General features: G+C 38.4%; 3 protein-coding genes and 1 long non-coding RNA gene across 11 annotated transcripts; all 4 read left to right on the top strand.

The window, feature by feature from the left end:
- Positions 1 to 94: 94 nt before the first annotated feature.
- Positions 95 to 3,866, top strand: LOC109093857 (lysosomal protective protein-like). The gene is made up of 11 exons (XM_042728265.1): positions 95 to 379; positions 925 to 1,036; positions 1,243 to 1,380; positions 1,460 to 1,621; positions 1,766 to 1,857; positions 1,939 to 2,023; positions 2,107 to 2,247; positions 2,343 to 2,479; positions 2,572 to 2,733; positions 2,812 to 2,902; positions 3,098 to 3,866. Exons 1-11 carry the CDS (start codon positions 117 to 119, stop codon positions 3,179 to 3,181), a joined length of 1,467 nt encoding a protein of 488 aa, XP_042584199.1. The 5' UTR covers positions 95 to 116; the 3' UTR covers positions 3,182 to 3,866.
- A 387-nt stretch (positions 3,867 to 4,253) lies between these two features.
- Positions 4,254 to 4,975, top strand: LOC122134437. The gene is made up of 2 exons (XR_006155227.1): positions 4,254 to 4,511; positions 4,838 to 4,975. It is a non-coding gene; the product is annotated as an uncharacterized LOC122134437 (long non-coding RNA).
- Positions 4,976 to 8,780: 3,805 nt separating this feature from the next.
- On the top strand, positions 8,781 to 11,234 carry LOC109093862 (transmembrane protein 208). The gene is made up of 6 exons (XM_042728267.1): positions 8,781 to 8,997; positions 9,148 to 9,243; positions 9,327 to 9,386; positions 9,800 to 9,936; positions 10,042 to 10,126; positions 10,222 to 11,234. Exons 1-6 carry the CDS (start codon positions 8,992 to 8,994, stop codon positions 10,363 to 10,365), a joined length of 528 nt encoding a protein of 175 aa, XP_042584201.1. The 5' UTR covers positions 8,781 to 8,991; the 3' UTR covers positions 10,366 to 11,234.
- A 139-nt stretch (positions 11,235 to 11,373) lies between these two features.
- LOC109094308 (katanin p80 WD40 repeat-containing subunit B1) lies at positions 11,374 to 23,749 on the top strand. 8 transcript variants are annotated; one of them, XM_042728258.1, is made up of 21 exons: positions 11,374 to 11,736; positions 12,510 to 12,556; positions 13,344 to 13,379; positions 13,569 to 13,683; positions 13,780 to 13,910; positions 13,995 to 14,112; positions 15,252 to 15,352; positions 15,492 to 15,533; positions 15,905 to 15,988; positions 16,103 to 16,218; positions 16,346 to 16,417; positions 16,507 to 16,657; positions 16,932 to 17,116; positions 17,586 to 17,737; positions 17,880 to 17,998; positions 18,077 to 18,295; positions 21,286 to 21,435; positions 21,637 to 21,713; positions 21,799 to 21,873; positions 22,601 to 22,717; positions 23,353 to 23,749. In XM_042728258.1, the coding sequence occupies exons 4-21, from the start codon at positions 13,644 to 13,646 to the stop codon at positions 23,486 to 23,488; spliced, it is 2,085 nt and encodes a 694-aa protein (XP_042584192.1). In that variant the 5' UTR covers positions 11,374 to 11,736; positions 12,510 to 12,556; positions 13,344 to 13,379; positions 13,569 to 13,643; the 3' UTR covers positions 23,489 to 23,749. The 8 variants fall into 8 exon arrangements, with proteins under 8 accessions (XP_042584192.1, XP_018963580.2, XP_042584193.1 ...); XM_019108035.2 differs by lacking the exon at positions 13,344 to 13,379; XM_019108039.2 differs by lacking the exons at positions 11,374 to 11,736; positions 13,344 to 13,379 and adding an exon at positions 11,746 to 11,932.
- The last annotated feature ends 35 nt before the right edge of the window (positions 23,750 to 23,784 follow it).

Here is a 23,784-nt window from a genome sequence, read left to right as displayed (position 1 = left end):
AGAAAAGCAGAACAAGAAGGTGACTGTATTTACACACGGAAACAGCGTGAGAGATGAGTCTGGGTATATGGGCGGAGTCTAGTTTGTCCGCATCACCTGACGACTGTTAAAGTCATATGACAGACAGCGAAAGGGTAACGCAAAGCGCAACCTTGTGTACAGGTCCACAAAACCTTGTGTACAGGTCCATGCCCATCAGGCTGTGTGAAATGTTTCCTCTGCGTGTCTTCTTCTGTCTTCTGTCCGCGTCTGTGTATGTCGCGAGCGGCTTGTATGATCCAGATGAGGTGCTGGATCTGCCGGGCATGTCCTTCAAACCCAATTACCGCCAGTGGTCAGGATATCTGAAGGCCAGTTCTGGCAAGTTCTTGCATTACTGGTGAGTTTCATTAGTCTTTTGTCTTACCGTTATCAGCATGAGAAGATGCAGCATGTTTTGTTTGTGAGGAGGCGTTTCCGCATTCACGCCGAGAGAAAAACTAAGACGTTTGAAATCTAACATGCAACATTTTAATCTTTATTTTTTAAATTTAAAGTTATTTAAATATTCTTATTTTGTTTTTTTTGTTTTTTTCCCCGCCATGTAAAAGTGCTTTAATGTACTGTGATGACACTGTAGTGTACCATGGTAAATGGTATGGTTCCTGCCTAGAAAAGTGTTACATTTTGTTCATGTGTAATTGTTAAACTGTATGTACTTTTTGTGTGTGTGTGTGTATGTATGTATATATATATATATATATAATATACACACACACAGTTTTTTTTTGTTTTTGGTACTCAATTGTTTTTGAGTACTAGCAGTACTGTGTAAATAGACCTTCCACTCATTTGAATGTACTGTAGTTTGAGTCTCTTCAGTAACACATTGTAATTGTTTTGTGTATTCATTATTGCATTAAAGAGAGTGTGTACATGTTCCAGGTTTGTGACGTCTCAGAGGAACCCGCTCAAGGATCCAGTCGTGCTGTGGCTGAACGGAGGGCCAGGCTGCAGCTCTTTGGATGGGTTTCTATCAGAGAATGGCCCCTTTCATGTATGTTGATAGTTGTCTTAAAAAAAAAAAAAGGATAATAAGTATTCACAATGCATTGCTGGTTTACTCTTAAAGAGCCAAGAACAAGTGATTATAGACTGAAAAGCATTAATGTGATTTCAGTCACTGAAGTTCTAAATTGCTTTTCTGTACAACACAAACCCATAAATATCTAAATAAACATTGTGTTTGACCTGTGTCCTTAGGTCAATGATAATGGAGCTACACTTTATGAGAACGAATTCAGCTGGAATAAAATCGCCAATGTTCTTTATCTTGAGTCGCCTGCTGGAGTGGGTTATTCCTATTCAGATGACCAAAAATATCAAACAGATGATGATGAGGTAAGTGTCTAAACCTTCATAGACATTCATAGCCTATAAAAACAGACTTTTTAAAACCTTAATGTGTATTTTTTTTCAGGTGGCAAATAACAACTACCTGGCATTGCAAAGTTTTTTCATCAAGTTTCCAAATTTCACCCAGAATGAGTTTTTCATTTTTGGTGAGAGTTATGGAGGCATCTACGCACCGACACTCAGTCTGAGAGTTGCCACTGGAGGTCAGCTTAAAGTGAACTTCAAGGTATAGGTTTATTATGATTATTTCATTTTTAAAATGTAGTGAATAAAATATAACTTATGTTGTGTACTTGTTTACTAATGTTTGAAGATCTGTTATATCTATTATATGTTTTTTTTTTTGTCATTTATTTGGTTTCTTTTGCAGGGCTTTGCTGTGGGAAATGGCATTAGTAGCTTTGCACTAAATGACCAATCACTAGTCTACTTTGGCAACTATCATGGCCTGTTTGGAGAACCGTAAGCTCATGTTTATTGCAATACTAACAATGAATATTTTGATAAATGTGTTTTTTTTTTTAAACACCATTTTGCTTGTAGGCTGTGGAAGGATCTGAATGACAACTGCTGTCAAAATGGAGTCTGTAATTTCTACAACAATTCTAAAGAGTCCTGCTCTGTTATGGTAACATGAATGCATCCACACATGCTTGCAACTCTGTACAGCCTTGCCTTTATTCAAGGTGCCTAGTCTTCTGTCTGTTGCAGGTGTCGCATGCATTTAATATAGTCTATAACTCTGGGTTGAATACATACGCGCTGTATCTTGACTGTGCTGGTGGCGTCACATCTCAGAGAGCCATGATGCATCTTTTCAGAAACTTCAGGAAGCATTGGGAAGCTAATAAGGTGAGTCTTGTTCGATCTAATCATGCAACCTTCCAAATCCACTTTGATAAACTTGATCGAACAAAGGGGGAATGTACTTTCTTTTGTTTGTTCAGTTAGAAGGAAGTACTCCAAATGTTCAGGCAGTGCCTCCATGCATCAACAGTACTGCTCAGATGAACTGGCTTAACCGAGGAGATGTGAGGAAGGCGCTGCACATTCCTGATGTACTACCACCATGGGACATCTGCAGGTAAACGGACGCCTGTCCTCACTTACGGTTTCAGTGTGCGCGTGCACGAACACATGTGTGCAGCTCTTCCTGAGTTCTTCCTTTTTATGCAGCGATGTTGTGGGAAGACAATATCACACCATTTACGAAACTGTGAAGGATGTCTATGAGAAGCTGCTGGCTCTGGGTCTGAGAGCTTTGGTCTATAATGGAGATACCGATATGGCTTGTAACTTCCTTGGGGATCAGTGGTTTGTCGAGCAGCTTGGACAGAAGGTCAGATCTACTGTATGTTCTGTTCTGCAGAATTTATAGCACCTTCTAAGTTTAATGTTGGGTTTTTCTTCTTCTTCGGCGAGCACACAGTACCAACCCTGGATTTTTGATAAACAGATTGCTGGATTCTACCAGCAATTTGGCAACATCACTTTCCTCACAGTCAAGGTAAGTTTCAGGCATCCATGTAGCCTGTCTTGCCAGGTTTTTTTTTAGTTACAGCTTCCATAAGATCTATTGATGTGCAGCTGCTGTTTGTGTCTAATAGAGATTCATATGACTGGCTCTGATCTGTTAGAAATTCAGGCTAAATGGTGAAAGCTTACATGTACTAAAGCATGACATACAACTCTGCTCTTGCAGGGTGCAGGTCACATGGTTCCTCAGTGGGCTCCTGGTCCATCTCTCCAGATGCTACAGAGTTTCCTGTCCAATAAGCCTTATTGAACTTCCTCCAGACCATGCCCTCTCTTAAATCGACAAATCTAAATTGTTTAGAAGTGGTCTGGAATGGATTTTAAGAAAGTGGGACTTTAAGGAAACTGTTGTGAACATGAAGTTGCACATTAATTTTCTCAGGGACTTTTGTGTGTTTGCATGTTTGGGAATTTTGATATGCTTTTTGTGTCAATAGTTGGAATCTTTTTAAATCAATTTTTCCTTGAACACTATGGGTTGTTTTCATAGTCATGTTGATTATAACAAAATCACATAATCCCAGTTATAGATGCACTGTTAAAAACAGTATTAGTGGATATCACATGGTTTTGAAATGCTTATGTCCTTAAATCATGGGTCACTGTTGGGGGTTCTGTTAATTGAATGAGAGGTGAGATGCTCTTTAAGTACTGAGGACAATTATTTATATTCTTCATTTTCTTCCTACCTTTGATACACTGCAACAAAGTTATAGAATTCTTAATTATCTTAATCTGTGGTTATGAATGGTTTACAATCCTATCTGATTGTCAAATCCTCTAATAAAGATTATATGGATGAGCATGTAACACTCCATTTGTTTAAAGATAGTCCTTCAGGTACGTGGAAATTCAACCCAAGAAAACTAGAATTTTAAAATTATTCAGATGGAAAAAGTATAAAACAAGAAATAAAAGGCTGTTTTTAAGAGTAATTTGTCTGTGTATATCTGCATTCATTAAGCTTATGATTTGATTAACACAATGGCCACTATGTAACACAACAGCATCTACAAGTATTGACATGAGAAATGAAAATGAACTGATTTTAGTCATTTCCCTGTTGTGTGTAAACCCTAAATGAGGATATGGCCATACATACAGTAACGTGTAGTAGAGTATAAATAGAGAGAGGAAATAGATTATAGATATCACAAGTGATGCGGGATATGGAGCTGGTAATAGAGGACCCAATAGAGCAGGGGTTCTCAAACCTCTCCATGAAGTACCCCCAGCACTGCACGTATGTATGTGTCCCTATATCTGACACACCCACGCCATTTCAGGTCTTGCAGTCTCCACTAATGAGCTGATCAGTTGAATAAGGTGTGGTAGATGAGGGAGACATACAAAATGTGCAGTTCTGGGGGTTCTCCAGGACAGGTTTGAGGACCACTGAGATAGAAAACGGTTCAATGGCAATAACATGTTATCAGTTTAAAATGTGCAGTAGGTGGCGGTATATGGCACTTTCACGTGTTCGTATCTACCAGAGGAAGAAGAAAAGGCGCAAAGTCAGCGTTCACTGGCGCCTGGTTGACACACGTGCAGAAACCGCGAAGGAAGAGGATCATTGTCAGGTAACGGAAATGTTTTTGTCAGTTTAGGCAAAGAGTCACTTTTTGCCGTGCATGTTTTTACTGATCTCTATTGAGTGTATAAAACGCTTGTTTTGAGTTCTTGCGTTGAAGTGCACCGTGTTTAAGTTTCCGTGTCTGTGTGACTCTGGGAGCTACGCTGCGGTGCAACAGTATCGCTCTTTCTCTATTGTTTGGGCTTTATCTTACTGTTGGTTCTGCCCCTGTGAAAGGAGAAACAAAATATCGTCTGGTCTTAATATGAGATTGATATAGAAGCTTCTTTGTTGCTCGAATTTTCACTCATATTATGTTTATTTGTTTAACAGCAGAAGAACACATGAAAGTAAAAGAAGAGGAATCGTGCCCTTGGTAGTTTTGTATTGAAGATCAGTGGTGGCTCGTCCGGTGAAGGTGAAAATGGGAGGAGGACTATTTAATGTTAATAAAATTCACAATTCATTTCAGTTCATGTGTCAGAATGTGTATCTTTTTCTGTGTGTGTGTGTGTGTGTGTGTGTGTGTAATTTCACAGCTGTAATACATGTTACTGAAGTTGGAAAGCTGCTTTTCTATCGCGAATGTGCTGAATCTGCTGATGTAATTACAACTGGTAACGTTAGGTGATCGAGAAGGGGAGAGTTGAGCTCTCTTGCCTCCGTTGGTTAAAAAAACCTTAGCCAATCAGCATCGAGTGTTTACTTCCTTCACTGAGGAGTGTTGAGAAAAGAAACCTGGTAGGGGAGGCTAACCTCCCTTCTGGTATATCAACCAATCATAGAGACGTAAATTACGTGAACGTCTCGCGCTGCGCAGATAATGATCCAAGTACTTATGAGTATCGATATTGAATATTTGATCGCCAACAGATTTACCAAGCTGTCATTCAAACAGTGTGTATATATGTGTGTGTGTGTATATATGTATGTATATATATGTATGTGTGTATGTATGTATATATATATATGAAAACACGTCTACCCAGGTGTACATAGTTGTACAGTCAGACGGTAAGATTTCACTGACTGTGTCCCACCATGTATAAATTTGAAGTCCGGTTCTCCTGCATCTTCTGGGCGGACCAGACTCACTGCAGCACTGTGACCAGGATGAGGAAGAGCTCCATGCGAGTTAGATTTTCTCCTAAACACATTAGATCCTGAAAAACAAAGTAAATGTACATTATACGAACACATCGTTCTCATTCTAAAACACGGATGTGCTTTCTACTGATTTTATGTATTGTTGTAGACACATTAATTGTTTGTGTAATATGTGGATTTAAACAGCTCAGGGACTTCCACCACTGGCACTAGGATAAATGAGATCTAATGATCGATATCCACTGTTTCATCATTTAAAGAGCTCATCACACTGTAGAACAAACCTGCAGAGAAAGGCATGAATGCATCAAGCTTCACAAATCCCCCTTATCATTCAAGAAGTTTTGAGGGTTGAATTAATGGGGAAACTTACACTCGCTTAACTCTCTGAGAGCAGATGAACGATACAGGATGAAAATTGTCCCATGTTCTGGAAATATATTTAAATAGACACAAGCACACATTGAAAGATTAATGCTAAGAGCAAATCACAAAACTAAAATATGAACATAAAATAATTGTATTAATAATGCGTTATCCCATTCCAGAACCTAAACTGTATTTATCAAAGGATAATCCACGAGGAAATCCATGACCCATAATCCATAAACAACCAATCACACACACAATACCCCACAGGTATACTTTTGTAAACATGTATTTTGGGAAAAACTATTTTAAAGATACTTTTTTAAAAACCAAATAAGCATGACAGAACTTTATTGGATCTTTATTACTTTTGATACTGTCCCTGTCTTTGCTCCAGAAATGGAACTGTTGTCTCATTATTTTATGTCTGATAATAAAATGTCTTTCTCAGTTTATGTCTCAGTTGTTAGATCTTGTTCATACAAATATTTACACGTGTGGAAATAAAAGCAGGACATTTCTTTCTTTCTTTCTTTCTTGAGATGGATAAACGTTTTGCATGTAAATAATTTACTTCAACGTGAAAAAGTTTTTAGAACAAAAACTCAGTAAGAGGGAGGAAGATGAAGAGGTTCGACACATCTTACCCACATTCCTTACCCTCTATATGAGTGTGGGTCATCAGATAGAGCATTAAAGTGCAGAGTGTGTTTGAGGTTGTTTCAGTTCCATCCACAAACAGGTCAAACAGCAAAGTGACCATCTGTGGTGCGTTGATCTGCCCTTTTGAAAAAAAAAACAGTTCACTAACAAATCATTGTAAAGCAAAGAACATTAAACTGATATTGTACTGATAAGTTCATAACACACACAAATACTTAAGGGTATATCTTACTTTCTCCATCTCCTCCAGGTAACAGTCAATGAGGTCTCTGGGCTCCCCAGTAACATGTGACTTCCTGTGCTCATCCACTACTTTAAGAATGTGATTTTTGATTCCTGCAAAACAATGAAAAGCCTTGCAGAATGGCAGTGGGAAAACCCTTAAAACTGGGGCTATTTCGTAGAGCTACAATTCAAAATAAAATACTAAACTGCAAAAAAGTAAATAACCTTTAGCAACAAGGCTGGCTATTTGCATTCATTACAAATAAACAGCGTCTTTACTTGTTATTGTATTTACCATTGTCCAATGACAATCTTAGTTTTTAAATGTTTGAGATCAATGTTTGGAAATATTCATCCTTATAATTCATAATTGAATCACGACCCAGAAATGATTGAGGCAGTGATGTTTGAAGCAGCTCGGTGGTACAGATGTTCAGGATCAATCAACTTTGCTTGTAGGGATGTAGAGATAAAAGAGATGTTTTCCATTCTTGAATTTGAATATTTTCTAGCATATTTTGTCAAGGTCATTGACATGTCTATATTCAAACATTAGACTCTGAACATGTGATTGTATAAATGAACTATGTTGATATAAAGATTAAAGGTGTCACAGATGATTGTATATACCAACAGATTCCTCCAGATGTGAGCAGATATATTTGACCTCCTCGAGAATCCTCTGCTCAATTTTTCTCTTTCCAAGGCCAAAGTTCCTCAGTGTGGTCAGAGCAAAGCGTCGATGTTCTCGCCAACTTTCTCCATAATTTGCCATGAACACCCCTAAACAAACAAAGTAATCAGTTAGGAAGCCTTTAAGCCCAGCAGGGAGAGTTTTGATTATATTCTCTGCTGAGTGCAGTGCACTTATATGAGTAGCTGGCTGCATTCTGTTAAACTGCATTACCTTTGCTATTTCCTACACGGCTGATCATCATGTTGTCTGATCTGCCAGCAATGATCTGTCTGATCATTTTCTGACCTGTCAACACCCCTGCTGGCTGGCTACCAATGAACAGCCCATAGATTGACCCATAGCGCTGAGCAAACTGCACAAAAACATTCATGTTGAAGACAGCATTAACAATTTCTTTGTTTCTGGCAAACGAAAACTAAGGTGTATTTAAAGTCTAGTGTAGTTTCTTATAATATATGAAGAAAATAATATATGAAGAAATATATGTGTGTTGACTTATTTTAGTGTTTTTTATAAGGTGGTGGATAAAGGCTGTGTGATCAGATGTGCTCTTAGAAATGCACAAGAGAGTTAAAAGTGAATTGTATTTTCATAGTACTGAAAATGAAATTATGTTTAATCAGTATCTTTCCAGTTTTATCCTGTACCTATACTCCAGCTGAGGCACAACCTCAGTTAAACTGGGATTTAAGCCAATGTTCAGATTTCAGCATCAGATATTCTGAAATGAACTGACAAAAATTTTCAGAGTAAGCTTATTTAACGAATGAAAACTGCAACTGAACACTATACTGAGTTGTGAACCAGTGTAGGCATTGCTCACAACTAATTGTTTTCAGACCTTGCTTTTGGTCTTTGGACTAAACTTACCTCTTTAGATCTCTGGTAAATGACCTCTTGGATCAGAACAATTATGCAATATTTAGTGATAATGACAAACAAGTGTTTGTGTGTTTTAGGAGAAACTAAATCTTATTTATTTACCCCGAGATCTGTTAAGCTGTTTTAGAGGAAAACTAACAACCCATTTAAGGTCTAATAGTGTAAAACGCACTGACTCGGTTGATATGAGCTCTTGTTACGTTTTTATTTGCTCTTAATAATCTAAACGTTGAATACTCTACAGACAAGTTTATTCAAAATGAAGAGCTTTAAATGTGTCGCTGTATTCTTGTACGTACATTAAGTTAGCACGAGGTGGCGTCAAATTCAGTTTTTTGGGGGGGAGCATCTGTGACGCATTTTCCAAGCGCCGGAAACGTGCTCGCGAATGCTGATGTGTTATTTTGCTTAGGTGTTATTTGGTATTTGTTTGGTTTTGAAGATTATTCTTTAAAAGATATTCAGATCCGTTAGTTTTTTAGATGCCTAAAGAGAAAGGCGTTATCAGGTGAAATAGTCGCACGAGAAGGATCACTCAGGGGAGATGGCGGTATGAGACAATATTGAATAGCTATTAAAACCGAGACATGATTAATAACTGTGTGTCTTTTAAATGTATTCATGTGATAACTGTATATTCTATCTAGCGAGATTTTCTGCGTGTCAGTGCTGTCCTGTTAAGTAATATGTCTCTCTTTAGCCGAAAGGAAAAGTTGGAACCAAAGGCAAAAAACAGATTTATGACGAAAACCAGGATACTCTCAAGTTCTATAGCAGAATCATCCTGGGAGCAAACGTAAGGCATGCATCCGAGATTCAGTGCGCCTTTATAAATGTGTTTAAATTTTTAAATTGATTTATTTGTTGTATTCTTTTCAGGCTATTTATGTAGCAGTCGATCTCTTGCTCTTTTACCACTCGTCTACATTTTGGACATGGGTGAGTCAGAGTATGATGTGAATAAGAGCATCATAATTTAGCATTTGTGTATTTTGTGCTTTTGCGTTCAGTGGTGTGTGTGAGAAAATCTTACAGATGTTGCATGCATATCTGACGAGGGGTTTTCAATCTTTTAGATGTCATGGACCCCCATCTGTATGTGAGGGGCCCCCATTCTAAAATGTATAAGGCAGCAGTATTTTGTATGTATAAAGACCCAATCTGTACTATACAGACCCTTGTTTGAAAAGCCCTTAAGAAACAATGATGTCCGTCTGTCCACCTCTATGGCTTTGCTTGTCCTTTATGTAGACCGCTGTTTATGGGTTTTTGGTCAAATGTGAGATGATACACTTTTGGAGGTATCTTTTGGTAAATATCATTCACTTCTCTCTTTGTCTCCTTTGTACCAGTTCTTTCTACTGTTCGCACTGGCAGTCTACATTGGCAGCTACAAATCTATGTCAGCAATGGCCAAACCTGCCTTTGCTGAAGATGGTAGCTTGCTGGATGGAGGGATTGACCTTAATATGGAACAGGGCATGGCGGAGTGAGTTGGATGTTTAATCTGTATATTTTTATGTGTTGTATATGTCCAGACAATGATTAATACTCTTCATGACCATAACTTAATTTTTTTTATATTAACATGCAGACACCTGAAGGATGTGATTCTTCTTACTGCTATTGTTCAGGTCCTCAGCACTCTGTCATCGTACTTCTGGTACTTCTGGCTCTTGGTGAGACTGCATAATTGCACTGATTGTGATTTCTTTGAGGTTTCGCGATTTGCATTTTTACTGAAACCATTTTATTTTCTTTCTCTTCACACCAGGCACCTGCAAGGGCTTTGCATTTATTGTGGGTGAGCTTCCTGGGCCCCTGGTTTTCTGCTGAATCGCAGGCAGCCCCCGAAGAGAACGAGAAGAATGACAAGAAACAGAGGCGACAGGAAAGACGACAGATGAAGAGATTCTAGACTTGTCTGTGCTTAATTTTTTACCTGTATTATACAATTACAAAGAACATGCAATCTAAATTATTCTGAGATATTTGATACGACAGGCTAGTCCAGACAATAGATGGGCATTGTTAAGTGTCTTTGACTTTCTCTCAAGTGTGATCAGCTGCGCCGTCCTTTTCAGCCCTCTGGTTCCTTTCTCTCAGTTTGTCCATCTTAAAATCTCTAGCTCAGGTATGCCTCTGAGTGGGGCTCCACATATTTTTTTTTAATCATAAAGTGAGTGAAATGCCTTTGCTTACTATAGTGAGCTTTCATATTATTAGTTTCAGTTGCTAATGAGTACTTTTCAACAGGTGCAGCTACATGACACATTGACCTCAGCAGTTTAGACCCGAGGCTATATGAGCTTCACCAACCACATGACATTTCAAAGCACTCGAGTTCAACTTTTAGAATTCCCTCTTCGGCCTTTCAGAAGATATTGCTGTGATTGTTCAGTATGGGGGAAATCATGCGCTGATTCTGAATCAAAGGTAATAATCTTTGAGATGTGGTATTCCGGTGAAGCTATAGGTGCTGCCTTGATGGAACGCAAAGTAGATAAAGATAAAAAAATAATCGACCTTGAGTGGCAATAAAGGACTGTCTGGTTACTTATTTTAACTGGTCAAATGGAACTATACTGCTTTATGAAAGTTGGATGGGTTGGTATCAAGAAGAACTTTTAATAAGCATGACCTCACAGTATTGACTGGCCCAACAACAATTTAACATTTCAATGGTCTTAAGATATAAACTGTCTTGACATCATGGTAAAAAAAAAAAGTCACTTCAGCTGAAAATTATGGAGACCCAGTGATTATAAATAAACTGTTATAAAATGATGTATTGATGCAAAATTTATTTTAAATTGATATAATAATTTCTAAGTTCCTGGTTCATTCAGACTCAGTCCAGGATGAGTGAAGGACAGTGTTCCTGGGGGCCATCCCAACAGTACATGCTTTGGATGTCAAACACCTGATTGAACTCACAAGATTTTTAGTAGTGTATTTAAAGACCTGAAATATATTAAGTGATTACTATTGAGAATTTGTTTTCCGTCGTGATAGCCCCTGGTGCTGCACAATTTGGATGTATTCCTCGTCTGACCTTCAGATTGGATTCTCTGCTAAATACCTTGATAAATCATGTGTTAAATGAAGGTTGCTGCAGAACCAGGATCGAGAACAACTGTATTAATGCGGCCATGGTTCAACTGCGCATGCGCATTCTCGTCCTAAACTAATCTTTTTCTTATTAGTGCTGATCTGATCTGTTTATCGGCAGACTGCAGCCATGAGAGTCCCCTGTTTAACCAGACTGACCGTCTCCAGTACGAGGGAGGTAAGGAGCACTGTTGCTATGCTATCGCTAGTTAGCAACTAACTCAATCAGAAACAACATGACACCAGCGAAATTCAAGTGTGTAAAGTGGGTCGATGTTTGTCGGTAGATTGTGTTATCGTCAACTTTCATCTCATAAATATACGCAGACGATTTCTGGACTTTAACAGCATCACAGAACAGATAAGACAATCAGGTAAATGTAGGATATTTGTTTACAGTTCAGGGAGGAGTTCGTTAGCCACGTTGCGAAGCTAACAGCGGAAAGTTGTCCAACAAAAACAAGTTCGAGTCATTAAAACCCGTTACTATGTTTATTAGAATAATTTGTTAGTAATGCTTTTAACAGAGTTAGAAAGAGATAATGATCGAAAGTAGATCGATAGTTTACAAATTAGTACTGTTCAAATACAACTGCTAACTTCGCTGTGAAACAGACTCGCGTGGCCAAAGTGACCGCAACTGGATGTGCGTCGATGATTTATTTAATCTTTCACCAGTTTCAGACTTTATGTAAGTGGTAGAATGTGTGTGCATAAATGTTTTGTTAGATAAATAAGGAGGTTAGGCTTCAGCCAGACGTGAAAGATCGTCGTTTAAACGGCGATACCTGGCTGCGCTTTGTCCATAAACGCCTTGCATTTGATCGCTGTGTCATGATAAACATGATTTTACATCGAATAACTGCTTTAATTGGTGTTATTAGCTCTAAAGAACAATATGTATTTACTATCGGGGTAAGTAACATTACCATTGGTAATTTTACAATTCAGTAACCAAGGACAAAGCAGAAACCCAGTGAAAGAGATTCGTCTGAAATGTAAGTTTATTCTATTAACTTTACACACTTTATTCTATGACTTGCACACAGACAGTTATAAACCATGTTTAGTTGCCGATGTTATAATTAAATAATAGCATAAAAGCCATTTTGATGCAAAGCGTTGATGTCTGCAAGTGTTTTGTCCAACACAAAAGGTTTGTCCAATGAACCTTTTAGCAATTATTTAAAATGCATCTGATCACTATAGGCTTTCATGCACATCGATGTCGGAAATGTACATCTGATTCACGAAACTGTTAACTAATGAGTATTCAATTAAATTAAATAAAAAGCACTAGTAACGACGTGATACTCAAGTCTTACCCCAAAGGTCTAATCTTATTATTTCACTCCAAAAATGAAAACATATTTAAAAAAAAAAAATAGTGTTTACAAATTATTAATTAACGCATAGGCACAAAAACGTTGATGTTCAACATAATGCTGTGTCCCAGATCACTACTTTCCAGATACACAAAATGATATTATTGACCTTTCGACAGTTACATAAACGTTGATATTCAGATGAAATTAAGAATAACTGAGCCATTCGTTAAATGTTTTGAGATGTTTTCAAGAGAAAAAAATGAAGTTGGGGTTTTGTAATAGTTCTGTAATAACTTAAAAGCAAGTTCATGAAATGGTTTAAAAAAATAACTTTAACTGTGTCTTCTATATCAATCTAGATCAAATATGACCCACATTAGCCCAAATCTGACATGTTTTAAAAAAAAAAAAAAAAAAAAAAAAAAAGCTGTATGCATCCTTTTTTTCCTTTTCTTAGATTTTGCCCCTTGCACATTGTTCACTATAGGCACAGGTAACTGGATGTAATACAACTATAATCTAAAATTAAAGATGTATTTATGCATTAACTAATAGCGGAATGTGATCTATCCAAAAGCGATTGAAAAGGGACACCTTGTGGCGAAGTGGTGTGTCTTGAAATTTAGAGTGATCGTTATGCACAGCATATTTACTCTTTGAATAAATTCTTTCATTTTAACAGATGGACAGAGAAGATAGAGTAATACCGTCACATCCCTGACATAGGTGTTGGTGACTCCATCACACGATTATCACGATGGCTCTCACCAGCACCACTATAACATCATGGAAGCTGCGTGAGTACACCGCAGAAAGTTTTTAAATAGTCAGGATCTTCATTTGAAGTTGTAGGAAATCCGTGACTGGCTTTTTTTGTCATATGTGTTGTTCAGAGGAGATTGTGGCTCACTCCAGCAATGTGTCTTCACTGGTGTTGGGGAAATCGTCTGGTCGTTTGCTGGCCACTGGCGGCGAGGACTGCAGAGTCAATATCTGGGCTGTCAGCAAACCAAACTGCATTATGGTAAAACCTTCTCTGTTATTTGTTTATTTGAGAGAATCAAGAGTCTCACAGATATTTGATGCAGTGTTTGTCTTTGTTCTGTAGAGTCTGACAGGCCACACCAGCCCTGTGGAGTCTATCCAGTTCAACAGTTCTGAAGAGCGTGTGGTGGCCGGTTCTCAGTCCGGCTCTCTCCGGCTTTGGGATTTGGAGGCTGCTAAAAGTAAGTGGTTTGTGCTGCAGCTTTTGCACTTCGGTTAACATAAAATCTATAATAACATACAGGGCGATTCTCTTAAAACCAGTAAAGAAAACGTGGCGCATACAGTATGCTGATCTCAAAAATCAGGAGAAAGAAAATATGGTCTGACTTATTGGTTGTCCCTAACTGCTGTGTACTTATGTAAAAAATTGTTAGGAAAGACACTTCGAAATTAAAAGTGGGTCTGTAAAATATTGTAATCATAAATATAGACTATAGATTTTATTTATGGGAACTCTTTCTGTAGAGTTAAGCCCGGGACATGGCGGGCTAGTTTGTTTGGTGTGTTCCACTTGCCGGCTCTCGTCGGGCTCACGTCGGTGGCGAATCAGCGTCGGGACTGTCGGTGCGTGTGAGAGCTCTGATTGGATGTTCAGTTTAGCAAATGAGTCAGTGCCCAAGAATTAAAGTGAAAGTGATGAAAACAAGCGCGTAAATGTAGGTGGTACAGACAGAAGGCTGTTTATATATTACGTGATCTTTCCCAATCGTTGTAATACGTGAATGTTTTCATAACAACATGAGCTGCTTGAAATGATTAAAGTTATCAACGTTACTGATATTCAGAATGGTAAGCAAGCGCTGCTTTGTTTACGTTTTGTATATATATGCGTTTATCTCATATCTTTGGCTTGGTTTCTCCTTTTGAATGACGAATATATACTATTGATAGCTGCTGATATAGACAGTTCATTCCTCTCACGCATGCGCTTGGTGTGTCCAGAGACAGAAATTGACTTGACAGGCTTTGAAATTCACCCAATCAATCTTAGTTGATAAATCATTGTTAAAAATGTGTCAGCCTAATTGTTTTTATTTTTTTTATTTTTTTTTAATTGATGTCTGCACGGTGATGGGGCACCAGGCAAACATTTGCTGTAGACATGATGTAGAAAAACAGATATCGTTAAATAGCATTCCTCTCGCTTTCTGGGATGATTAAATGAACCTGTTTGGTGGAAGAGGTCATGTAGTTATCCTTCCACTCTGATCCTTGAAGACAAACAGGGGCCATCTGACCAGAAACACTTTGAGTAAATTGTTCAGAGTATGTTTATCTATAGCTGAATTAAAATTGTTGTTGTTGGTTTTTTATAAAGTTCTGCGCACTTTGATGGGGCACAAAGCCAGTATCTGCAGTCTGGACTTCCACCCCATGGGAGAATACCTGGCGTCTGGCTCTGTGGATAGCAGTATTAAGGTTTGTTAAATGCATTTGCCTTGAAAGTTGTATAGAAATAATTTGATTCTCTCTCATTTACTGATATATTTGTTGATATATCATTGTGTGTATTTCTTGAAAGATTAATTCTCATGTCTTTATTTAATTTCTTGTCTAGCTGTGGGATGTGAGAAGGAAAGGATGTGTATTCAGATATAAGGTAAGTACAAGACTGATGTGTTTGTGTGTGTGTCTGTACAATCAGAAGCCAGGCTAATCACCCTTAACACTCGGTTGTGTCTGAACACATGATTAATCTGTGGATTAGTGAGGCGCTCTCCATATATCTTACTCTACTGTTTTGTGCAATGGTCTGTCTTGTGTTGCAAGATTCAGCCTTTGGTTTATGCACTTAAAAGTCTTGATTTTTTTTTTATTTTATTTTTTTATAAAGACGTTAAACACAAAAAAACCTCAGGGCCATTAAAGCACTTTAGTTTGGAAAGTGTCTCTTATTTATTACATATGCACATGCTCATAATAAGTGTGTTGATGGCCTTATGTGGTTAATATGAATGTGTCTCTTGGCAGGGTCACACTCAGGCTGTGTGCTGTCTAGCCTTCAGTCCTGATGGGAAATGGCTTGCTTCAGCCAGTGATGACAGCACAGTAAAGGTGAGAGCTGTGCTGTACATCTCACTTTAGAGCGTTATCTTGCCTGGATGAATGAAGAGAGATTTTTTTTAAAAAAATTTTTTAATGTGTATGCATATTCTGTTCCCCATTTAGCTGTGGGATCTGATAGCAGGCAAGATGATCACTGAATTCACATCACACACATCAGCAGTCAATGTTGTGCAATTCCACCCCAATGAGTACCTGCTCGCCTCTGGGAGTGCAGATCGGTACTAAGTGTTTTTGTGTGTGTGTGAGGTTGTGTTTGTCCATCTATAAATACTGCAGCTTAAATTAAATGAGTTCAGTGCTGTTTTCTCTGGCACCCTCTTTATGTGTTTTGTATATTTGCTGCAGGACCGTTAAGCTGTGGGACCTGGAGAAATTCAACATGATTGGCTCGTCAGAGGGCGAGACGGGAGTTGTGAGGTGGTTATCTGTTTTCCCGTCTGGATATGTTTATTTTTTTTCTCTGTTTGACCCCTAGCTGAATTCTCTGCATTTTTCCCTTTTTGCAGGAGTATATTGTTTAATCCTGATGGTAGCTGTTTGTACAGCGGCTCTGAGAACACACTTCGAGTGTTTGGCTGGGAGCCTGACCGCTGCTTTGATGTATTGCATGTAGGCTGGGGCAAAGTGTCTGACCTGGCCATCAGCAACAACCAAATGGTTTATACTTTTATACATAATCTTTCTTTTTCATTTTACATACAGACATGAGTGGGAGTTGTAATATTTTGTGAACTTGCATGCCTCTTGCTTTCTGGGATGATTAAAAGAACCTGTTTGGTGGGAGAGGTCCTGTGGTGACCATTTCCACTCTGATCTCTGAAGACGTGTACAGGGGCCATCTGACCAGAAACGCTTTCTGAGAAAGTCTTTTGGAGGAAAGCTTTAAAAAGGCATTTTAACAGTTTCTATCTGTCATCTGTCTCTTGAATAGATTGCGGTGTCCTACAGTCAAAATAATGTGAGCTGGTACGTTGTTGATCTCAATCAAGTGAAGAAGTCAGGATCTGTGATCCAAGGGCTGATTGAGGACAAGCCGATCCCAGCTCCCACATCTGCAATGGGAGCAACACTAAGGCGGAATTACGAGCGACCCACTACATCCTACACTAGACAGGAGTGAGATTTTCTTTTTTGTCTTTGTCTAATGATGTATGACACATCTACTCATGTAGACCTTGGAATGTCACTTCTGGAAAAGAAAGTCGGCATGGTGTTTTTATGCCCGGTGTAGCTTAAACAGGGCATGGCGTTAACCACTCCAAGTGTTCAAATGGTTCCCAGGGAGTGCATGAACCTAGAAAATGTTTACCTTGAATGCATTTGCTTTAATATATAAATAAAAGCTTAAATCTAAATGCTCTACAGGAACTCTATTCAAAGGATCTTGGGGAAAAAAAAATGACAAAAATACATGTCTTTTGTGAGCGTAAGAAACTCCTTCTAAAATCGTTAAATCTTACCGAACTGAAACTTGAATGGTATCTGTCTTCACATATAACGATGCAAAAAAAATAAATACTTATGAGTAGGTTTGTCTGATATTTTCAAATGCATTTTAGGATGCTGATCTTCTGTGCTTGTGTAGGATGAAGCAGAGTTCAGAGGCCGATCGCCGGAGTCCAGAAGGAGAGAGGAGAAGTCCCAGCAGTGAGGATGAGAAAGAAGACAGAGAGAGCAGTGCAGAAATCACCAACCCAGAAGATTATAAAGAGATCTTTCAGCCGCACAGTGTCATCTGTGAGTTTTAGATGCACAAAATACAATAGGTTAGACAATTTTTACACATGCTGCTTCACATGTGCCATGGTATATAATCTAGTTTTTTTTTTTTTTTTTTCTGGGTCATTCCTGTTTTGCTTTTCCATCCTTTTCCATGCAGCACGTACTCCACCCAAAAGAACTGAACCCTTCCCAGCTCCCCTAGAGCACTCTTTCTCAGAGAGTGTACTAGAGAAACCTGGCCCGGCAGTTAAGATTGTAACTCCAGTTATAGACCGGGTAGGTTTTCCATTTCTTAAATGTCTCTTGATAAATTCATAAGTGTAGGTTATTTATGATGACTATGTATTTTTTTAGGCTGGACAGTTGAAAGGTCTCATTACCTCCTCTACTCCAGTACAAAGAGTTGAACCAACTGTGATTGCTGCTGCTCCCCGTCCAGTAGCTGTGGTGACCACATCAGTGACCTCTCCCTCTCGTCCTGTGGTAACAACCACCAAACCTAAACCTTCTACAGGAATCATCCTCTCGACACGTAACGAGCCCGTTGGCCTCATTGCAGGGGACTTCCTTTCTGTGAGTTCAATAGATGTTTAATGTTACTGTCTAGCACTATTGTTCCCTTAAGATGATTCACTTTTGTATTCTGCTGCATTCATGTCGTGTCTGAATTGCTATAATTATTAGATAGAGATTCTTGGAGCTTGTTCCAGCTCTAGCCACGTCCTTTTTGATAATTTTCAGTTTCTATGGTAATGTTCATAACCCTAAATTAATCCATGTGTGGCATTGTTGATAAAGATGGCAAAATATTTTATCACTCAATTCGTCTCATAAAAAAATACTAAAGAACAAAATGTTCTGGGTTATACTGTGCATGTTTTTTCTTATAGCCAGAGTCAGCTGTCACCAGTCCAGGGTGCTATTTATTTGTGTGGAGGAACCTTTTCATATGCCGCGCTTCCACCGAAATTACCCGGAACAATTGTACCAGGAACTTTTTTTGGCTACTGCAATTTTCCTTACTATATATTTACAATAAGACGAAATAGGCTATGATATCAAATACCACCGCCTCCTTTCGTTTCCATTTAAACATAATAATAGCCGCAGAAATTTACTTTTTTTCAGGGAAATGTGTATATATATATATATATATATATATATATATATATATATATACAGCCTACATTACAAAACTAAATATATCAATTTCCTTTTATTTTAATTTTAACATAATAGATAAATTGAATAAAGACCAAAGATTACCTGTTAGATTTACACAAAACAAATTATATTTTATGTTTAACCACTAAAGAGATATCAGAGCCAGCGGCAAATGTCCGAAGGACTAGCTGAGTTGAGACTGCTCTCGGCGGATACATGAGCAGCGAGCTCCCGCTGATCGTCTCTGAAATCGGCGAAACAGATTTTTAAATAGGTGCTGTCTTTATAAATAAACCGCAGATTTGAGTTTTCAACAACTGCATTCTCACTTGAAATACTTTTAAAACTAACATTTCATGACACAATAACAGTAATATTTTGAAAATGATCAGAATAAATAGTGGTTGAAATCACAATGCTACGTGAACTCAACCAATCAGCATGTTTAGCGCCCAAGTCCCGCCCCTGAAAGTTTCGGACCTTTGCAAAAGTACTACCTCGTGAGCAGGGACTTTCTGAGGGGCATTTTTCTACCCAGAACTTTATTTAGATCCTAGTTCCTGTGGTGGAAACACACCGAGTACCAGCCCAAAGTCCCTAGTTCCTGGGTAAAGTTGCAGCGGTGGAACCGCGGCTATAGTTGCTAGAACTATCGGCAGTAGTTCCCACTTTTTGACGTGTTTGCACCACAGGAACTAGGAATGTATTTAGTTCTAGCAACTAGGGCTGTGCGATTAACCGAAATCAAATCGCAATCACGATTTGAGACATTGCGATTCTGCTAATTGCAAAGCCTGCGATGTGGACGCGATATTACTCTGTTCCAGAGCATATGCATGACTGCCAGCCTTGAGTGGCAGCCTTACTAACCATTAGAGTGAGCGCACCTCCGTTCCCCACAATCAGCTCTGCTCTAGCCAACTGCGTAAACCCCTCCGTTAAAAAAAAAAAAAAAAAACCTGGTGAGAGAGACTGCTTTCAGTACTGGAGATTAAAAGATATATTCTTAGATGTTTTTATTAGTACATGAACGTTATCTTGCACATTTTATCCCCCCAACAGATTATAATTTGAAAGAAGTTTATAATGCATGTTTGCTATTCCCAATTCAGAAGAGTGCACGCACAGCCTGTCTCTCTGAATGCTTCTCATACTCGCTCCTCTCTGCCGCGTCTCACGGAGGAGCCGTTTACACTTGCTGCACACACGAAGTACTCGTGCGCGGCTCCGCACCGCAAGTCTTCACGAGCACATCTGCCAATATGGACGAAGCTAGACACACGCGCGCAACCTGTGGCTACTCGCGCCTGGCTCCACATTTAAAAAAAAAAAAAAAAAAGTGTAAATTCAGTCTAACTGCTTTGTTAATTTCACTGAAATGAAACATTCAGCACATTTTCTTAAAATCCCAAATACTTAAAAATGAATAAATCAGCCTATGTAACCTATGTAATACTTTAATAATTGAATTAATTTTTTGTGTTATTTTTTTTCGTGATATAGATTTTTTTTTTCTGTTTAATTGAATAATTAAGTAAATTCTGTAAAAGCAGTAATACAATTATAATATTCCCTGCTAAAAAACAAACAAAAAAAACAATAGAACCCCTCCCAAAACACAAAAGAAAATTTAATGGATTTAAGGGTTATAATGGTGTCTACTGGTATTTGATGGATTCTATTGGTGGAATGTAATTTTGGCAGATGGGAAACAATAGAACAACAGTAATTCCTCCTGGAATAATGCCCAAAACCCACTACAAAAAGGAATTTTGTAATTGTTTTAATGGAAACCATAAGAATTTCTGTGATGGTTTCTATTGGAGTTTTTTTCAGCAGGGTAATGATACCCATAAGTTACTGTGCTGCATGCTATTGACAATATTAAGTTGAAGCCTGACTTTGCAAAATTAAAATCTGAAATCAAATCGCAATCAGATATTTTCCCCAAATCGCACAGCCCTACTAGCAACTCTATTTGGAGGAACTAATGGCGGTTTCCCACTGCATGGTACGGGTCGGTACAGGTCACTTTTGGGGGGGTTTCCACTGGGTACAGTATCTGGTACTTTTTTTAAGTACCACCTCGGTTGAGGTTCCAAGTGAACTGTACCGTTACCAAAACGTGATGTGTAAACTCTGCTGATCACGGATTGGCCAGATAGAATTGTCACTATCTGCGTCACTTACTTGCGACACAAACAAAAAAGAAACACTAGATTCAAATTAGCACAGCCAGTGATGGATCGAATGCAACCGTTTTGAACGAGCGCACCTTAAGGGATCACGATGCTTAAAATGCACATATTGGTTCCTTTTAAAAGGGTACTGTACTGACCGCTTATGTACCAATATGTAAAATGCTGATTGATTCTGAATAATGTGTCTTGTTTTAACAGCATGCACGAAACGCCAAAGCCGGCGTGATGGGAGATGATGAGGCATTAGCACAGATCCGGAAAGGCCATGACACCATGTGCGTAATGCTGACCAGTCGATATAAAAACCTGGACACAGTACGCTTCGTCTGGGCCAGTGGTGATGTCAAGGTAAGTGGAACCGCACTCAAGCTGATGAGCTTTGATAAATTGTGCGACAGACAGATTGTAATGAGAGATCTGTTACTGGCTGATGGATACATTTACTGCTACACATCGAAAATGTATTTCTAATGTAATCTAGTAATGGGCCATTATTGAAAGCAGCAGTACACTAAAAGCAGTGTTTGCATTTCCCTTCATGTTGCCCAGACTTCTCTGGATTCTGCTGTATCTATGAATGATCTTTCTATTGTGGTGGACATCCTTAACATAATCAACCTCAAACCGTAAGCGTTCACACACATTACCCGCTACTTCTGTCCCACCATCATTTTAGCAGAAGGTATAACAAAAGAACTTATTGTTTTTCAGATCACTGTGGAAATTGGACCTCTGCACGTCCATCTTGCCACAGATTGAGGAATTGCTGCAGAGCAAATATGAAAGGTGACTCTTTTTAATGGTTATGACTTGTCTGTCTATGGTAATTATAGTTCCTAAAGTAGGGCTAGGTGATAAAACGGTAACATTAATGAATTCACTAACTGTACCATGCTTTTGTGGCAGAAATGTGGGATTCTTATCAACATGAATTATTATATAGAATTGTTATTTTAGTTTTTGATTATATTTAAAAGTTTTTTTTTGATTAAGCTATAGCGTTTGTGCATTTACACAATTTATTTAGACTCAAGCTACTGCTGCTGCTGTCAACTCAAGTTACTGTCCAATGTGTATTTCTAGGAGACAAAAAATGTAATAATATTGCAGCCTGCACTGCAAACTGTGCTGAAAGATGAACATCATCAAAGTCAGGCAACACAAACATGTTTCATGATTTGAAACAATATCACTCATTAGAACATTCAGAAGCTAAGAATTTTTTTATTATTATTAAGGAAAAATGGGTAAAATATTGGTTGTATCTTATTTAAATTTATGCTTCATGCTAAGATCAGAATCAGGTGAGTGTAATGTCCCGGGAGCACTTGACTGGCTGTTAATGAGTTTCCTGCTTGGTGAGCTTTTCAGATCAGTTGCTTTAGAAACTGTTTTTATTGCTTTGGCGACCTTACATTTATGGAAATAAACGGTGCAAGGTTTTGAGATGGCCATTTATAAGAGTCGTGTACAAACGCAGTGATCTAGTAACATTCTCCCTGTCCTTCTACAGTTATGTACAGACTGGTTGTATGTCTTTAAAACTGATTCTGAAGCGTTTCTGGCCATTAATCTCAGACACGTTGACTGCTCCTCCATCAGTAGGAGTGGACATTACTCGAGAGGAGAGGTTAGTACCTAATGAACACCCATGCACCACACAACAGTGGCTGTTTATTTAAAGGTGCTGTGTGTAAGATTTTGACTCTACTAACAAAGTTAACATACTTTTTTGGTTTGTGAAACCCACCAACTTCCAGTTTACCTGATTGTATTTCAGCACCCGTGTTGCCAGTTGGCGGAAAACACAGCGTATTTAATTTTGTTCATCGTCAAGTGCTCTCGTTCCTGTTTGTGTCGTCAATCTAGCAACCTGTGTGTGCATCAATTCTGAGGATGAGGGGCCGGGTGAAAAAAAAAAAACCGTCTCCAATATTTTGAATTTGGACTGCAATATCTAGTTCAACCACTCGGTGTCAATCCTACATACAGCACCTTTAAACAAGAACTTAAAACATGTATCAAAGTTTTATTCTGCATTAAATGTGTGCTGGCTGATCTACTGATGCCCCTTAGTTTAGTCAGATTTTAGTTATATTGTTGGCCATGGGCAGATTATGTTTAATTAAAATGTTAATGTTCAATTTTGCCTTTTAATGAGCCAGTAGATGCAGATTAAGCAGTGTGTTTTTTTTTTTTTTTTTTTTTTTTTTTTTTATGGAACTTGAATAGGTTTTTATGGGACTGTTGTACTGTGTTTTTCAGGCATCAGAAATGTAAAGCGTGCTATAAGCAGCTGAAGAACCTCAGTAATGTAGTGAAGAACCGGGCAGAGCAGGTTGGTCGTCATGGCAGCACTTTCAAAGAGCTACAACTACTTATGGCCCTATTGGACTACTGACACACACACACACACTCTTCAATCTCCAAACACGAAGCTCAAAGTACTGAGCTTCATGACTGAACTTGAATGGACTTTTCACCTGGCACTTAAATGAATGTTCACACAAGCACACTTTGGAGTGAAGTATTTATGTAGGCTTTCCTAATGGCTAAATTTGGATTTCTTTGTTTTCATTTCTTTGAAATGCACTACTTGTTTTTTGTAAACACTTGTCAACAATAAAGGAGAACTTTCATATGAAAGAAATTCCCAAAAATATTAAGTAGTCTAGTGACTCAATCACTTGTAACTGC

Source organism: Cyprinus carpio, chromosome B7, assembly GCF_018340385.1.
Source record: "Cyprinus carpio isolate SPL01 chromosome B7, ASM1834038v1, whole genome shotgun sequence".
Taxonomy (NCBI): Eukaryota; Metazoa; Chordata; class Actinopteri; order Cypriniformes; family Cyprinidae; genus Cyprinus; species Cyprinus carpio.
Note: the sequence above shows the minus strand (reverse complement) of the source record. Positions and strands in the feature narration are given on the sequence as shown.

Bases quoted from the DNA above. Each gene is read 5' to 3' on its own strand.
- LOC109094308 (XM_042728259.1), top strand. From the start codon at position 13,644: ATGGCTCTCACCAGCACCACTATAACATCATGGAAGCTGC. The intron at 13,684-13,779 runs GTGAGTACACCG...TGTGTTGTTCAG, and splicing joins TATAACATCATGGAAGCTGC to AGGAGATTGTGGCTCACTCC. The intron at 16,418-16,506 runs GTGGTTATCTGT...CCCTTTTTGCAG, and splicing joins GGCGAGACGGGAGTTGTGAG to GAGTATATTGTTTAATCCTG.
- LOC109093857 (XM_042728265.1), top strand. From the start codon at position 117: ATGACAGACAGCGAAAGGGTAACGCAAAGCGCAACCTTGTGTACAGGT. The intron at 1,858-1,938 runs GTAAGCTCATGT...TTTTGCTTGTAG, and splicing joins CATGGCCTGTTTGGAGAACC to GCTGTGGAAGGATCTGAATG. The intron at 2,903-3,097 runs GTAAGTTTCAGG...CTGCTCTTGCAG, and splicing joins TCACTTTCCTCACAGTCAAG to GGTGCAGGTCACATGGTTCC.
- LOC109093862 (XM_042728267.1), top strand. The intron at 9,937-10,041 runs GTGAGTTGGATG...ATTAACATGCAG, and splicing joins ATGGAACAGGGCATGGCGGA to ACACCTGAAGGATGTGATTC. The intron at 10,127-10,221 runs GTGAGACTGCAT...TCTTCACACCAG, and splicing joins TCTGGTACTTCTGGCTCTTG to GCACCTGCAAGGGCTTTGCA.